A 16,635-nucleotide genomic window follows, 5' to 3' on the forward strand; every position below is an offset into this window, starting at 1 on the left:
GGTCGCCGTGGGAGTCCTGCCTCAGCTTGCGGCTAAGAACGGTGTGCCTGCTTTGTTTGAGAATGCCGCGTGTTTTCCCGGGCTTTCTCAGTCCGGGCTCTGCCAGCGCTGATAACTCCGGGGGTCCCAGTGGGTTTACACTGCAGCGGGTTTAAATCAAGAGAGGTTGGTGTTCTCAGTAAATGAATTTGGATGTGTGAAAAATACTTCAGTTGTAGCCAAATCTTGAAGTTGCTAAAGATATTGTCATTTTTCTTTAACTGTCTTTTCAGATAACATTACCCATTACAGTAATGTCTACATAGGACCTATCAGACTTGTTTCTGACACACGATTTAATCGATTGTTTTTAAAAGACTCCTGGCAACTCCAAGTAAAATGCACATTTGTCAATATTTGTTCTCTCAGGGTTCTGTGGTTGAAACGTAGTTTCTTTTTCCTATTAAATTACTGAAGTGCTTTGTAAGACATAGAAAGTTAGGGTTAGAACACCCTTTTCTGCAGAAGTGATCTCCGTGTGAAGATAGTGATGTTCGCATGTCTGAGGTCTGAGTACCCAGTTTGTCCGAAGTGTAGGTGACTCTGGGTCTCCAGAGGCGACCCAGTCATATCTTTGGTTTCGGAAATCAGTATGTTGCTTCTTAGAAAGTGCATAGTGCTTGGTGTGTTTTAAATCAACATTAATTAAAGTGTAAGACTTTTTTTCTCTGCTTTTTATTTTCTTAGGGTGTTTTTGAGGATTTATTTATTTACTCGAGAGAGTGCACACAAAGGCGGGGAGGGGCAAAGGGAGAGGGAGAGAAACTCAGGCAGACTCCCCACTGAGCACAGACCCCCAGTGCGGGGCTCGATCCCCCGACCCTGCGGTCAGGACCTGAGCCGAAATCAGGAGTCGGAGGCTCAACCGACCGAGCCGCCAGGCGCCCCCTCTGTTTTCCATTTTTGTCTCACTAGGTTCTCTGCTGTAAATGGAACGCAGTTCTCAGGCCATTCGTGTATTGCCTAAAAACTCAGCTTCAATAGTTTAGGTCTTTTTAAAGTCTTGGAAGACTCTTAAAGCTTGAAATTAAGTTTTCTTTAAGAACGTTGGAGAAGATCACCTTTGGTGTTTGTTTCATTGGCTTGTCCGTGTTTAAGTTCTACCTGGAGCCCCCCTGAGTAGGACTCTGTCCCCTGTCTTGCAGTATTGGGGCAGGGTCTGCACAGTCCCCCGCTCGCTCCCTGGAGACTTCTGCTTGGGGAGGAGCTGGGGATTAGAATGACGTTGTCTAAGTCACAGGTAACATTCAAAAACCGCTTAAGCCGGCAAAACTGGGGTAATGACAGTCATTCCTGTAACCTCCTCATCCTGCATAGGATCCCTAAGAGGTGACGCCCAGCGCGTAGCGTGCGGGTGAGGGCCAGCTGCTCTCGCTCTGTGGAGCCGACCCCGACCCAGCAGACGCCCTCAGGCTGTCGGGAAGAGACACTGCAGGGACAGCCAGCCCCTTGGGAGCCCAGCAGGAGTGCTCGGCTCCTCAGGCCGGTGAGCGCCAGACCTGCTGCCCCAGCCCGCCAGGTGCTGCTCCGGAGCCCTGCGGGGCAGGGACAGAGGGGCAAGCCAGTGGTTAAACGGAGGAAAGCAGCTCTTTGCAGACAGCACCGCCATTCCGATAAAAAGGCTCATTCTGCCGTTACTTGAAAGCAGACTGTTATGAGTATTCAAGAAAAAGTACCGGAGTCGCATCATGCAGATGACGTACTTCTAGAATGGAACTCCTGTTCCTCGCCTGTGTCGTGGTGGCAGTATTAACCACCTCATTAACGGAATAAAACATCAGTTCTTCTTAATTAAAATAAAACCTCAGTATTGTCTGGGGAAGCTGACTTCTCCCAGGACTGAGTGGGCTGCTTTCCCAGACGACTTCAGATCTACGGGGGACAGAGACCTCCAACAGTTACTGCAGAGTGGTACTGTATCGGAGTTCGAATTTGTAGGCACTAAAAACTAATGCACGTTTCCTGATTCCCGTGTGTTTGTTCCCCGAGTAAACATTCCACGGGGGTAGAGGTCTGGTTACACACAGCTTTCTCCGGGGCTTTGGTGCCACCCCGACCGGCACTCCGAGTTCTCAGTGCGAAGTGTGTGCCTCCGTGTCGCAGGCCCCAGCCTCCCCAGGGACTCCCGAGCCCAGAACGCAGCAGGGCCACTCGCCAGGGCAGGAGCACAGACCTTGGCAGCGGTCGGCAGCTTTTCCCGCCGACAGAGTTGACTCCCAGAGCTCTCTGGAGGGGAAACCTGGTAAAATGTCAACGTGTCTGACTGCCCTCGCCCTTGTAATTTGTTACCTAAATCTTGGGAAGGGTCTGGGAAAAAACTGTCCCCACCATTTTGTGCCGGGACACAGCGGTGCTGGAGAAGACTGAGCCGCTGACAGTCTACCTGGAGCACGTTCTTGCTGCGGCCGGTCTTTTTCAGGAGTGACTCAGGGTTTTCTCTGTGACGCAGGAGCGTGGAATGTGGTGATAAGCTGGTGTTTGGAACAACAGTTGTGTGTTATGGGGGGGGGTATTGTAATTAAAATGATTCAGTGTAGAATGTTTTATGGCAAAATCAAACTGCTCCTTATATTATTTTTGAATGGGTTGTCATAGAAACAGAACAAAAAGAAATTGTTTTTTTGTCCAGATTTCTGCTTACTCTACATCTTCCTGAAACAGTAATTTCACTGAATGAACAGAAAGAAGAATCCTAAACCCATCATTACAGAACCCTCCTTGGAGGGCCTTGACCCCCCGGTGGGTGACGGTCTGGAGTTGGTGGCGCTGCGAGTGCTGCCGTCATGAGTGGACCAGGTCACCTCGTAGATGGAGCGAGTGTCTCCAGGAACATGAGAAGGAAGAATGAAATATTTTAACGCAAGGGTTTAATCCAGAGAATCCCCTAAACATGCATTATCATGAGAGGCGGCGTGCTCCGAAGCGAGCTGCTGGGCCTGTTCGTTGCTCACACCGAGCGGCCGCACGATGGGTGTGAACGAGAGAGGCTTCGAGGCCGTGGCTCTGATGCTCTCTTCCTGTCGCCAGTATTCAGAACAAATAGGAACAACTCACTTGAATGTCACTGCTTTTGCTTATGTGATTTTGATGGAGACGTCCGTGAGCCGAAAATGGTCGAAGGCGGTAAAGTGCAGAGGCAAACGGCAGGACGGGAGATCGCGGGCTGAGTTAGCCGTCCGTCACCTGTCGGACCCGGAGCGGGGAGACTTGGTGCCGCGGAGCACCGGGGCCGGCCTGACGCGTGCACACTGCTCGGGTTGAGCGGCGGCGGCGTGACGGGTGTTCTGGTCTGGGAGCGGACTCTCTGTCTCTGCGTCTGTGTCTGGATTCAGTTCTGTCAGTAGAGCAGGAAGGCCGGGGGGGCTCCGGAAGGACACCCGCAGACCCAGACGAGGCCAGTCACTGCCTCAGCATAGAAGGGATCGCCTGCCAGCCACACAGACTAAAATGCCTCGTCTTCCTCTGCGCAGGTCACGATCCCGGTCCCCTCGGAGGAGAGCACACTCCCCCGAGAGACGGAGGGAAGAAAGGAGCGTCCCCACTGCCTACCGGATGAGTAACAGCCCAGGCGTCAGCAGGAAGCGGACCCGGTCCAGGTAGGCCTCTGAGTTCGTAGACAGTCTGTGCTGGCTGCGAACATTTATACGGACGGCTGGGGACAAGCAGGGGAGCCGGCCCTTGGCAGACACTCAGCCCATAGTAGCTCTTTCATTACTCCTGGAACTGACAGCCCTGGGAGCTCCGTGTCCCTGGGGTCAGGGCAGCGTGGAGCAGTACCCAGCACCAGCCCCCGAGTCCAGCTACCCCGCTGGACCCCCACACACAGGTGGAAGGAAATGAGAAGCTCGAGTCCCGAGTGAATCCCTGCCACTGCCCAGGTAGCAGGTGCTGTGGGCAGGGCCACAGTCTTTGCAGGGCCTAAGAGCAGAGAGAGCTCCAACCTCTGACCCCTTGACACCTGTCTTGGTTGTGGAGAGCTAGAGAGACCAGCTCCCATGTCCATTTTGGTAGCCCTCTCATCCATGACGCCTGGGCCCCAGGCCTCTGCTTCCCGGCCAGCCAGCGTCCTCAGCCCCTCCAGGGAGAGAACACCAAGGCACCACACTAAAAGTCCTGGCACCCTGCCCACAAGACAGGACACGTCTGGGCCATCTGGGCCTCTCTGGGGCCTGCTGCCCTCCCCTCCAACCCAGGGAGCGTGGTGGTGGACAGGGCTGCTGGTGAGTGTTTCCGTCTTGGCCACAGGGCACTGAGAATCATCCTGCATGGGTGGTGCCACCCAATGGCTTCACATCCCTTAGCCTCTTTGTTTCTGTTCTCCCCAGAAGGGAGGGGCTCTCACTTGGCCCCTGCACAGGAGTTAGCCCAAGCCCTGCCTCTGGTAGGTGGGCAAAGAGCATCGTTCTCCCCGTGACGGAGGTGCCCAGGGGAGGCAGCTGGGTTGTGTGTGTCTTTGCTTGAGTTTTGTAACTGCTGCCAAGTATGTGCAAGTCGGGACCCTTGGGGTTCCCGAGCCTCCCAGACAACACACCTGAGTGACAGGCGTCAGGAGCCCAGCCGTCACCGGGTCCTGCCTGTCTGAAGGACGTGGGCCGAGCAGCCTGCGGGTACCCTTCCCAGCAGGGTTCGTAGCAACAGCAGCTCTGGAAAGACGTTCCTAACAGGGAAAATATGCCTGCAATCCAGCGAGATCTGTGATAGCTCTGTTCACTGGTAAAATGTGATCTTTCTCTCAAAGCAGCAGGGTCCGCAAAGGAGCTGTAAGGCTGGCCGAGCCAACAGGTGTGCTCGCCGTGCAGGCTGACTGTGCGTGCTCACGGCCTGGGCCCTAGTCGTCCACGTGAGGCTCCCGCCGCTGGGCCAGGACAGCGTGATGGAGACCCAAGTCCACTTACACTGTAGTGCTTGAGCAAGTCATTATTTAACATTTGAAATTCATCGTCACCTTCGCTGTATGTAAAGGGCATGGTCTAAAATTAATTCTTGGAACAAAAGATCTCTCCCTACAGAAGCTTTCTTGCTTTGCCCTCAGATTAACCTTTGCATTGAAGGAGCCGTCTTGGGGGAAGGTGGTGGTTATATTAGGAATCTTGAGAACTTGTGTGATCGCTGGAGCTTTAATGAGTTGAACAAAGCAAGCGAAGGCTCAGCCGACCGCAGAGCCTCACGACCTGGCCGAGCGGGTGGGATCACCCCGTGCGCCCGACCCTGGGCAGTGGGTAGCTGTGCTGGGTCCGATGGGGCCAGGAGAGGACATGTGTGCAGTCGCTGGTCCAGGCGTGTGAACCCAGCAATCAGACCCCGTGCCCTGCAGCCTTCTACGCAGAGCAGCACGGGGCTGCTGCTTTCACGCGGCGGCCAATTCACCCACCAGAGCCGAAGGATCGTTTCTACAAGCTGATCCTTGAGTGCGCCCCTTTCACTGACTTCTCGTTTTAAAATTTTTTTAGTTTACTAGACGGTTTTACGCTTACTTCTTGAAAATAGTACAGGGAACGTGCATATGCCTGTAAGTGCCAGCTCAATCCAGCAGGGGCAGCATGTTTCCATCTGGCCGTCCCTCTCTGCCCTCCATCCCTCTCTGCTGCCCTCGCCCCTGTGTCTGTGCCTTGGTTGGACTTGTCTTACTAAGTGCCCGCGGCCGGGTTCGTGTGAAACATTTTGGCAGGAGCACAACAAAGGTGATATGTCACTGCCCTTGGTGTCACACCAGGTGTCTGTCTGTCCTGCTGTCAGTGATGCACAGGCCATGGGGCGGTGGCTCCATGGCTCAGCACGGACGCCCCGTTGGCCTTACCATCTGCTGAAGCTGAATTGCTTCTCACATTGGTGATGGCAGAATGGTGACTTTCAGGTTCTGTCTCTCCTTCTCTAAAGAAGACACACGCCCTTTGTTTTGGCGTCACCCTGGACTTTGGGTTTTGGGGTTTTGTTTCTCCGTCCGTGGTGCACAATCCATCGGCAGTGTTAACTCTGATGGCGACATCCGTTCCACATTTGGCCTTGTTGTTCTTGAAGCACATTGTTGCTTTTTGGCCCGAAATATTCCAGGCTTTGCTGGTGTTTTCCCTGCCCCAGCACTGGGGTCAGCTGTTTGTCCAGGGAACCTTGGTTCCTGTCACTGAGTTTCTGGAGATCACAATATGATGGTATTGAGCATTTTTTAAAGAGTAGAATCCATGCAAGTGTTTGGCCACGTCCTACCAGAGCACAGCTCAGCAGGATGCCCTGTTGTTCCGTTACAGTAAATAGTACGGGATTGGTTGCAGTAGTTTGCCATTGAACACCTTTTGCTTAGCGCTGTGCCAGGCGCAGCGTGAATGTCAAGTGAACGGATGGGAACGTGCCACCATTACAGACTTGTACTGAGTGTTACCCAGCCACGGTAGACTGTCCGTCACACACGTGTGTCTTCATTCCCTCGGGCAGCCACTAGAAAGAAAAAGGAGCTAAAAGCCAAGAGAGGACATAGGCAGAACCTTAAAAATGCTTTATTAACTGAAAAGAAAGCAGAGGGGCGCTTAGGGGGCTCAGTCAGTGAAGCGTCTGCCTTCAGTTCAGGTCATGATCTCAGGGTCCTGGGATCCAGCCCCGCGTCGGGCTCCCTGCTCAGCGGGGCGTCTGCTTCTTCCTCTGCCTCTGCCCCACCCTGCCCCCCGCTCATGCTTGCACTCTTTCTCCCTCTCTCTCAAATGAATAAATAAAATCTTGAAAGAAAAGAAAGCAGAGAAGTGGGGGAAGGGGAGGAAAGAGTGAATGCACAACAGAAATCAAGAGGACTGTAGACTCAGTGTAACCCTCACATGTTGAATGTGAGCAGATAAAGAACTAACGGTGGGGCAGGGCGTTCAGACCGCGTTAAAAGAAAACCAATGCTGAGTTGCTTATAGAGAGGTTTTCAGAGCACAAGTAGGTTAAAAGTTAAAAGATGGGGAAAGAGGAGCATGCAGTGTTCAGAGCAGAGAGGCGGGGTGTCTGTGCCATCAGGAGGTGCTGCAGAGAAGGGCCAGCCTCGCGTGGACGCGGCGTCTCGGGCAGGCCCCAGGGAAAGCACTTTGAGGGCCTTGCAGCAGGCACGCCTGGAGGGCGCAGTCCATTGAGCGTCTGTTGATTTCGGCTCAGGTCCTGATCTCCCAGGGTCATGAGATGGAGCCCCACATCGGGCTCCAGGCCGGGCGCAGAGTCGGCTTGCGATTCTCTCTCTCCCTCTGCCCCTCCCCTCGTCGTGTGCACCTGCTCTGTCTCTCTCTCAAAAAAAGTAAGAAGAAGGGGCGCCTGGGTGGCTCAGTCAGTTCAGCCGTCTGCCTTCTGCTCAGGTCATGGTCTCGGGGTCCTGGGATCCCCGAGATCCCTGCTCAGCGGGGAGTCTGCCTCTCCCTCTGCCTGCTGCTCCCCCTGCTTGTGTGCGTGCGTGCGCTTCCTCTCTCTCATGAATAAATAAAGTTTAAACAAAAAACAGTAAGAATAAATAAATAAAATACTTGAAGCAACACTGAGAACTGGGGACAGGCAGACAACCAGACCGCGTGGACACGGAAACCGTACACAGCCACTGGCTCGCTCGCCCACTGCACTGGCGCAGAAGCCCCAGAAGATTCCGATGGTGGAGAGTATGTTCCCTACCATGTGGCAGCGAGTCTAAAAACCTATAAAAGGATATCTGGAAAATCCCCAAATATCGGGAAGTTAACACATTTTTAAATTACCCATAGGTCAAAGACAAAATCGCAAGGGAAAGAGGAAATATTTTTAAGTGAATGACAGTGAAAATGTCACATAGCCACATCAGTGGCGTGCTGGTTTGCCTAGGAGGAAGTTAGTAGCTTTAAATGTTTGTATCAGGGAAGAAGAAAGCTCTAAAAGTAATGATTTAATCTTCTATCTTAAGCTAGAAAAAGAACAAATCAAACCCAATGTAGGTAGAAGCAAGGAAATAATGAAGGTCAGATCAGAAATCAGGAAAATACAAAAGCAAATAATCTTAAAATTTGTGTGGAACAAACGATCCCAATTAGCCAAAGCAATCAGGAAAAAAACCCTGGTGGCATCACAGTGCTGGACTTCGACTACATTACAGGGCTGCAGTCATCTAGACAGCATGGTACTGGCTCAAAAACAGACACATGAATCCGTGGAACACAAGAGAGCACCCAGAAATGGACCCTCAACTCCACGGTCAACTAATCTTCGACAGAGCAGAAAAGACTATCCAGTGGGAAAATGACAGTCTCTTCCATAAATGGAAGTGTGCTGGGAAAATGGGAGAGCCACACGTAGAAGAATGAAACTGGACCACTTTCTTACACCATACGCAAACAAACTCAAAATGGATGAAAAGACCTCATGTGAGACAGGAATCCATCAGAACCCCAGAGGAGAACACAGGCAGCAACCTCTGTGACCTCGGCCACAGCAACTTCTTGCTAGACACGTCTCCAAAGGCAAGGGAAACAAAGGCAAAGATGAACTACTGGGACTTCATCAAGATAAAAAGCTTTTGCACAGTGAAGGAAACAGTCGACAAAACCAAAAGACAGCAGACAGAATGGGAGGAGATATTTGCAAATGTCTTACCAGGTAAAGGGCTAGCATCCATAATCTATAAAGAACGTATCAACCTCAACACCCCAAGAACAAATAATCCAGTCAAGAAATGGGCAGAAGACATGAACAGACATTTCTCCAGAGCAGACATACAAATGGCCAACAGACACGTGAAAAAATGCTCCACGTCACTCGGCATCAGAGAAATACAGATCAAAACCCCTCTGAGATCCCACCTCACACCAGTCAGAACGGCTAAAATTAACAAGTCAGGAAACGACCGAGGTTGGCGAGGGTGAGGAGGAAGGGGAACCTTCCTACACTGCTGGTGGGAATGCAAGCTGGTGCAGCTATTCTGGAAAACAGTGTGGAGCTTCCTCAAACAGTTAAAAATACAACTACCCTACGACCCAGCAATTGCACTACTAGGTATTTACCCCAAAGATAAAGATGTAGTGATCTGAAGGGGCACCTGCACCCCAATGTTCATAGCAGCCGTGTCCACAACAGCCAAAATGTGGAAAGAGCCCAGATGTCCACTGACAGATGAATGGATAAAGATGATGTGGTTCATATATACAATGGACTATTACTCAGACATCAGAAAGGAATGAAATCTTGCAATTTTGCAGCGACATGGATGGAACTACAGGGTATTACGCTAGTGAAATAGAGAAAGACAGTTATCATATGATTTCCCTCATATGTGGAGTTATAGAAACAAAACAGACCCACAGATACAGAGAACAGACTGGTGGTTGCTGCGGGGACACAGGAATGAAGGAATCCTGGGAACGAAAGGCCTAGCATAGGGAGTCCAGTCAGAGGTGTCGGTGACAGATGGCAGGTGCACTTGTGAGCACAGCGTCACACACTCGTGCAGTCACTGTGGTAGCCGGGAACTACTGTGTGTCATCTGTACTTGGCTTTTTTTTTTTAAAGGGGGGGGAAGAAAATAGAAAACTAACAGTAGAACTAAAAGATGGTTCTTGAAAAATAATCAAAAATCAGTGTCTTCATTTAGGTTGATCAAGAATGGAAGAGCCTGTAGACAGTAAAAGGGAAGTAAGGGAATTTTTTTCTAGTTAATTTGACAACTTGGGTGAAATGGACAAATTCCTTGAAAGATAGAAGTGAGCACACTGACAGCAGAAGAAATAGAAAATCCAAGTAGCTTTTCTGCCAAAGCATTTATGTATCATTTAAAACCACAGAAGTCCAGGCCCCAGATGGCTGTCATCGTGAAACTGTAACAAATGTTCAGGGGAGACGAGAGAACAGTTCATAGACCGTCTGGAAAGGACTCGGAACACTTAGCAGCTCGTGCCGTGAGGCTCCGCGGCCGTGGCTCCTGAAGATGCAGGTTGGCGGGTGTGGGCGTGTCAGGAGGGGTGTGCGCACTGCGGAGGGGTGTGCGTGCAGAGGGGCGCATGTGTTCGCAAACTGAAACGCTCAAGAACACAAGTGCAGAGACCCTACAGAGGGTCCTGTGATCTGCGCCCAGCAGCGTCGGACAAGGAGACGCGTCCCGACCAAGTGGATCTGTCTCAGGACTGAAGTTCATTAACGTCCACGAGCAGCCCTTGTAATTCACCGTATTCACAGAGTAAATGAGGACAATCCCAGGACATCCCAGCAGGTGCAGGAGAGCTGTTTGACACGCTTTTCGCCTGTTCACTAAAAAGGAAACCAGGAGACACAGAGCCCTGAGCAAAGGGAGTGGAAGGAAGCATCTGGCGGTGATGGTGCACACTTGCCGCCCCCCAGGCCAGCAACTGGGTGGCCCAGACACTAGGGCGAGAACGGGGGAAAGGCATAAAGACTGGAAAAGAAGTGCTTCCTGCCACGTTCCAGCCTGGAACAGTTGGGAAGGTGACGCGTAACCGTATCCGAGTAATAAGCTACTTACGGGTAGATGACTTCTCTACACCGAAAGCCACAAACATTTCCAAGAAGAATTCTAAGAACCTTAAGGACACAGCCCACGTGCGTGGATAGGAGGTCAGTGTCCCTCAGGTTTCTTCTCCCCGAAGTGACCTGGCCACACCGCACCGCCCCGGGACTCCATGGCGTTTTGTAGAAACGGGCAAACGGAAACTCTGGTCTGTGCAGAAACACGGAGGACCTGGAGTAGCCACAACGGTCTCGCGGAAGAACGGGGTTGGAGGACGCTTACTGCCAGTTCCAGACTCACGGGGAGCCACCAGGTAAGACCGTGAGCGGACGCCCTGAAATGGCGAGGATGCCGAGCAGTCGGGGAGGAAAGTTTTGCCGCGAAACTCGCGCCAGCAGCCGGCTGTCCGAACGGAAGAAAAGACGCGTGTTCTGCAGGCACATGGCTGACCTCCGGGAGGGTCACAGAGTCCCCGCTGAAGGCCCCGCGGGTGCGGAAAACCCCACCAGAAGGTAGGAGAGTGGGGAGCGTGAGTGCGCTGACCTTCACTGAGTCACAGCGAAGAGCGTGAGTAGACGGGCCACACGCCAGGAACACTCACGGTGTGTCTCCGACAAGGGCCCCATGTCGCTTCCAGACAGAAACAGCCTGACTGAGGAGCAGGCAGGTGACTCCAAAGACAGTTCATGAAACAGTCCACGGACGTAGGACACGGACACAGCCTCTGAAGTGCAGCCGAGCGCGCTAGCCTCTGTCAGGTTCAGCACGGCTGGCGACGGGGGCCGCGGGGTGGCTTCCGAGACGCCGAGCACTGGCTCCGCCACCCCGTGGTCCGTCGCGCTGTTCACCCACCGGGAACATTTGACCACAGAAGCACCTGAGTTGTCATTGCCGCAGTGGGCAACAGCGCACACGTCTGTTCCTGGGAGAGAGCACACGTGTGCTGGCGGGTCGCACGCGCTGATGCTTCGGCAGCAGAAAGAAGTAGACCGGGACGTGGCTTGTGGACGAGCGACAGGAGCCAGACACAGGAGTGTGGCACTGTGTGATTCTGCGTCCGTGACGTTTTCATCGATGGGACAGAAATCAGAGCAACGGTTACCTGTGATGGTGGGAAGGGGGTCCACATGACCGGAGGCCGCAGGGACAGAACTTTCTAGAAAGATGGGTGGTGCCTGATCGTGGGAGGAGTGTGGGTGTCACGGTGTCGGCGCTCGCCATCAGCATCTGACAGCACTTACGATTGTCGTGTTTCTATGAGGTGCAGCTCAGTTGTTTCTAGAGGAATCAATCACTGAATTCCTGAAGCGAATGCTGAGGCAGTTTGTCGTGTGACGCGCTGTGTTCAGACTGAGCCGGGATGGCTCACCTGCCGTTCCCCCGTTCACGTGGGCAGCCAGGGACTCTGCCGGGCTTGGACTGTTGTCACGCGCTACGGAACATTTCTGTGACTTTGCTGCTTTCTCTGAAATGTTTACAGACAAAACCGCACACACGCTTTGCAGCTCAGAAAGCACGTGTGTGGTGCGGCTTCCACGTCTGTGTGTCCAGTACAGGGCGCAGCGTCTCCATCCCTGGACCCCTTCTCCCTGCTGGCCGAGCGGGAGCTGCCGGGCTGCACCCCGCGGGCCGGCTCCTTGTTACCACGGCGGAGGCGGGGCGCCCGAGCCGCTCCGGAGTATCCGATGGCTCCATCAGTGCGCACGTGTGCCTTTGCGCGAGAGCACGGGGGGGGGGGGGGCAGGGCGAGCGGGCGTGTGGACAGGCCCTGGGTGTCCGCGGATCGGGAAGGATCTATGAGCCGCTCTGCATCTCAGAGGCACCAAGCAGAGTGGGCTGTGCAGGGCTGGCCGTGGACGTCGAGCTCCGTGAAGACACGCAGACTCCCGCCGGTGTGAGGTCCCGTCACCCACGGGACCCACATGGGTACATGTGACGGTCTCATGATGGCACTCGCCGCCGCAGACCCTCTAGCAAGTACTCGGTCGCCCATGGGTCTCCCGTCCGTCGTGCGTGATGGGGCACAGTTTCCACACAGAGGAAGCAGAGGGGCCACGAGCACGGAGGCCCAGCGCCTGTCTGGACCACACTCTGACCTCCTGCATATATTCTCTTAAATGTTCTTTGGGGAGTCACAGGAGGGTCACAGGGCAGGGTTTGTGCTGGAGCTTCGCGGGCTGGGGTCTGGAAGTGGACGAGGGATGTGGGCAGTCCGCTGCTGGGCGAGCAGGAACGGGCTCCGCAGTCCCAGGAAGCACAGGTTGGGGAGCAGGAGCTGCCGTGCACGCGGCCCTCGGCTGGGACCCTCCCCATCTCTCGCTACAAGTCCTCGCACGTCAGCGGACGCGGAGACGCGGTGTGAGCGGCGTTTGGTGGTTCTCCTTAGGGTTTTTAAATGCAGATAAAGTACTAACCGTGTTTCAAACCCCATAGGCCTCTTGAAACGGGGGACAGACCTCCTCTGGGGGGTGGCCTGCCTTCACTTGTGTGTGACTTCTGCTGCATCTGTTAGTTGTGAGCTAAATAAAACGTGCGTAGCTTCTGAAAGAAGTTAGCACCGCGGACAGCCGAACCCACCAGCTGTCCCTTGGGAAACACTCAGACCCGTCCTCCAGAGCCCGCTGTATCTTTGTCTGAAACCACTTTCCTTGCAGAAGCCCCCACGAGAAGAAGAAGAAGAGGCGCTCACGGTCACGGACCGAGTCCAAGGCTGGGTCCCAGTCGGCGTCCCCGAGCAAGCAGGCCACACGCCGGCACACGGCCCACTCGGCCAGCATCTCTCCTGTGGAGAGTCGGGGGTCCAGCCAGGAGCGCTCCAGGTAAGCCCACCCTGAGCCCGGCCTGGGCCTGCCCGCCTCGGGAGTGCCGGTCTGGATGCTGCCCCCGCGGCCCCGGCTCTAGGCAGAGGGAGTCCCCGAGCAGCCGGCCTCTCCGTGGCTGGCCCTGGGGTGGGCTGGCCGCCTCCCCCGCTGCTGACTGGAGGTCTCCCCGCTGTCTGATCCGCTGGGAGATGGTGCCTTAGTGTGACGGCGGCCGTTCTGAAACCACAGACGGTGGCGCCTTTGTCCTCAACAAGGGCTGTCTGGGGAGGGCACGGCCCCGGCCGCACAGCCCGGCATGATCACCGGCAAGGCAGGGACGGGGGTCCGCCTGATCCCCCCAGTCACACCATGCACCCCAGGCCACAGAAGTCCGCGGTTGAACCGGCACCGCCTGACGGAGCAGGCCAGGTGACATCAGGGTCACAGCTGGCTGTCACGCGAGCCGCAGGGCCGGCAACATAGATGTACGTGTCCCCGTCGCCCGTGGCTGTCAGGAAGCACGTGCCAGATCCCCCGGCTGCCTGCCCACCCACACCCGGCAGGGGCTGTGGAGTGGGTGGTTCGGGAACCAGGCTCACGTGTCGGTTACAGACCCGCTGCCTTCGTCAGTGTGGGTCGCGGGCTCAGGAAGTAGCAGGCGCACAGCTCACTGGAGATGGGCCAGAACCTAGGACACGGCATGTGTGAAGGTGAGGGTGGACGCGTGCGCGTGGCGGCCTCGGGGGCCAGAGTCCCGCACGCCACCTGGAGCGCCCACCCTCCGCGGGGTCACGGCCCCCTGCGGCTCCGGCTGCTGCTGCTTCTGTCCTCGTCTTCACTACGTGGGGCTCATGGGGCCCCCCGGGGAAATGTTTTCCGAGTTAGGCTGGATTTTATAAAATACTTCAGCGGTCTGTGATGTGAAATGTGAAAGCAGAATACGTCCCTACAGCGTTGGCCTCTTTTTTAAAGGCGGTAGTAACACTACGACGGCCCGTCTAGGTATTCGTTAAGCATGTGACCTCTCTTTGCTCACATTAGGGGAGTTTCTCAGGAAAAAGACGGCCAGATCTCCTCGGCAATTGTGTCCTCTGTGCAGAGCAAAATAACTCAGGTAAAGCGGCAGCGCCCCCTCCTTCAAGGGGCCGGTTTTCCCTCGGCACCCCCATCTCGCCCCCACCAGCGGGCCCTGACCCTGGAGGGCTGCGGGATCCCCGTGGCGGGCCTTCCCGCCGACACAGTCGGGGGCACTCCGGGACCTGCGGTCTGCGTGCGGGTCTGAGTGGGAAGCCACAGGGACCCCGTGCGTCTCTCCGTGCAGGATCTCATGGCCAAAGTGAGGGCGATGCTCGCCGCTTCCAAGAACATGCAGACCAGTGCCTCCTGAGACGCGGCGTCGCGCCGGCCCAGCACCCGGGCTGTGGGGGCCGGAGAGCCTGCAGCTTCCGCGTGCGCAGACCCATCCAACGCCGTCCACGTTCTCCCCCAGGGACTCCCCTGGGCAGTTGGTGGTTTTTGTAAATTTATTTTTGATGACATTTTCAGTTTAAGATTTTTGACCAGCAGTCTCTTACTTGTATATTTGTAAATAATATCATGTTTCTGTGAAAATGTATTATCAAATAAAATGGGAGGAAAACACCTTTTCTAGCTAGCGACTGTGGGGCGGTTTCTTCCTTGTTTGGCCTGTGAGTGTGTTTTTACCGTTTGCCATCTGTCATGGGACTCCCGTCGCATCCTTACAGAGGCGGCGGCCGGGCGGCCATGTGCCAACAGCACCCCCGGCCCAGGCAGCAGCAGGAGCAGACACCCACAGTCTGTCCTGAGCGTCCCCCTCGTCCCCTGCGTCCCCTAGACAGACAGGGCTGAACAGCACTGCCCAGCTCGGCCCCCTGGTTCCCGGCGCTAGACGGGCGTCCCCCTCGGGCCAGAACAGGCAGACTCGCTGCCTCGCCCGGGGAGTCAGGCCACCATGGGCACCGGCTGACAGGCTTGCACGGGAGACACTGTTCCTGGCCTGGGTTTTAGTCCAAACACCGAACATAAGGACTTGCCGGCCTGGCCGTGGTCTGGGGTTCAAGCACTGTTGCCGCCCTGCAGCGAGAGCGCTCTGCTCCACTCATCGCACAACCCGCCACGGCCGCGGCCCGGTGCCGTCTCCTCTCCCCAGTCACACTGGTGTCCTTCACTGGAACATGCCGGGATGCGGCCTGACGGCGGCTTCACCTGCAGAGCGTGTCCCCGGCTGTGCAAGGACGGGCGCGGCTTGGAGTTTGCTGGGAATGCCTGCCGTCCAGAAGGCTCTTCCCTAACGTGTCCGCGTGTCCTGGCGTGCCCTCCCCCGGCGCTGTGACCTCAGACGCTGCTGTCTCTGCTGCGTCATTTCTGAATTAGGGGGGAGATGGAGCAGCTGCTCTCAGATGGAAACATCCATTTGTATTTTTTTCTGCCTTGGCCACCCGTTACTCTCAAGCGTCTTACCGCGTCCCGGCGCTCCAAATGTTCTGGTGAGCCCTTTATGCACGATTTATTTTTAAATAATTTTCTTCCAATTTGTCCCTTGTCTTCGGTCGCGGGTTTTTACATACAGACATTGCTTTTATAGGTAGCCATTCGTTTTTCTCACGGCCTTGGGCAGGCCCGTGCAAGCCGCCAGCAAATCCTCTTTGTCCCTCGTTACTTTTTCGCGGGCGCTGTTTACACAGGCCGCGTTGGGCTGTGTCATTTCTGCTTGAAGGAGCCAGAAGAGAGTGTGGGAGGGGAGGGCGTCGCGGGGGCCGCTCAGCACCGGGCATGTGTCCCCAGCAGTGCCTGTGGCTGGACGTGGCATCGGCACGTGGCCGGGCCACCTCGCGCCACAGCTCTGCACGGACACTAGCGGGGGCGCCCACCCAGACAGGAGCAGGCCGTGGGTTTTGTGCTTGGGGGCGTGCCACACGAGGGGACGTGCGGAAGACCCCACAAGGGGGCTTCCTGGCCCGTGGGATTCTGTGTCTGGGCCAGGCCGCTGCAGCTCGTCTGGCTGCACAGACGGAGGACGCACGCGGGGCACCTTCCAGGTCCCCTGGCTGAGCTCTGCTCACCCGCGCTTGCCGCGGTGGAGATACCGGGACGCGGGACTTGGCGCAGGGCGTGCGCCTCCGTTGTTCCGCGCCACCACCGCTGACCCCGCGTGCCAGCCCCAGGTGTCGTGCTCTGTGGCGACAGGGGAGGCGTCGGGTAACCACACCAGCCCTGCCCTCCCGGTCTGGGCCCCCGACGACACGCCGGATGGCTTCCGTGCCATCCGCCGCAGAAGACGCGGCCATCAGCATTGGGGCAAGAGTTTTTCCCCCTTGAAAAGATTCTCTCTTGCGG

General features: G+C 55.5%; 1 protein-coding gene across 3 annotated transcripts in view; it reads left to right on the top strand.

Moving 5' to 3' along the window:
- SFSWAP (splicing factor SWAP) overlaps nucleotides 1-14,934 on the top strand; it is a 71,259-nt gene extending 56,325 nt beyond the window's left edge. For all 3 annotated transcript variants that reach the window (XM_045814654.2, XM_087857445.1, XM_087857446.1), the window contains 4 exons: nucleotides 3,510-3,635; nucleotides 13,132-13,296; nucleotides 14,320-14,392; nucleotides 14,600-14,934. In XM_045814654.2, the coding sequence (XP_045670610.2) occupies nucleotides 3,510-3,635; nucleotides 13,132-13,296; nucleotides 14,320-14,392; nucleotides 14,600-14,665 (430 nt within the window). In that variant the 3' untranslated portion in view covers nucleotides 14,666-14,934. The remainder of the gene's footprint in view (nucleotides 1-3,509; nucleotides 3,636-13,131; nucleotides 13,297-14,319; nucleotides 14,393-14,599) is intronic.
- The last annotated feature ends 1,701 nt before the right edge of the window (nucleotides 14,935-16,635 follow it).

Source organism: Ursus americanus, chromosome 30 (assembly GCF_024610735.1).
Source record: "Ursus americanus isolate L20-20 chromosome 30, mUrsAme1.1.p, whole genome shotgun sequence".
Taxonomy (NCBI): Eukaryota; Metazoa; Chordata; class Mammalia; order Carnivora; family Ursidae; genus Ursus; species Ursus americanus.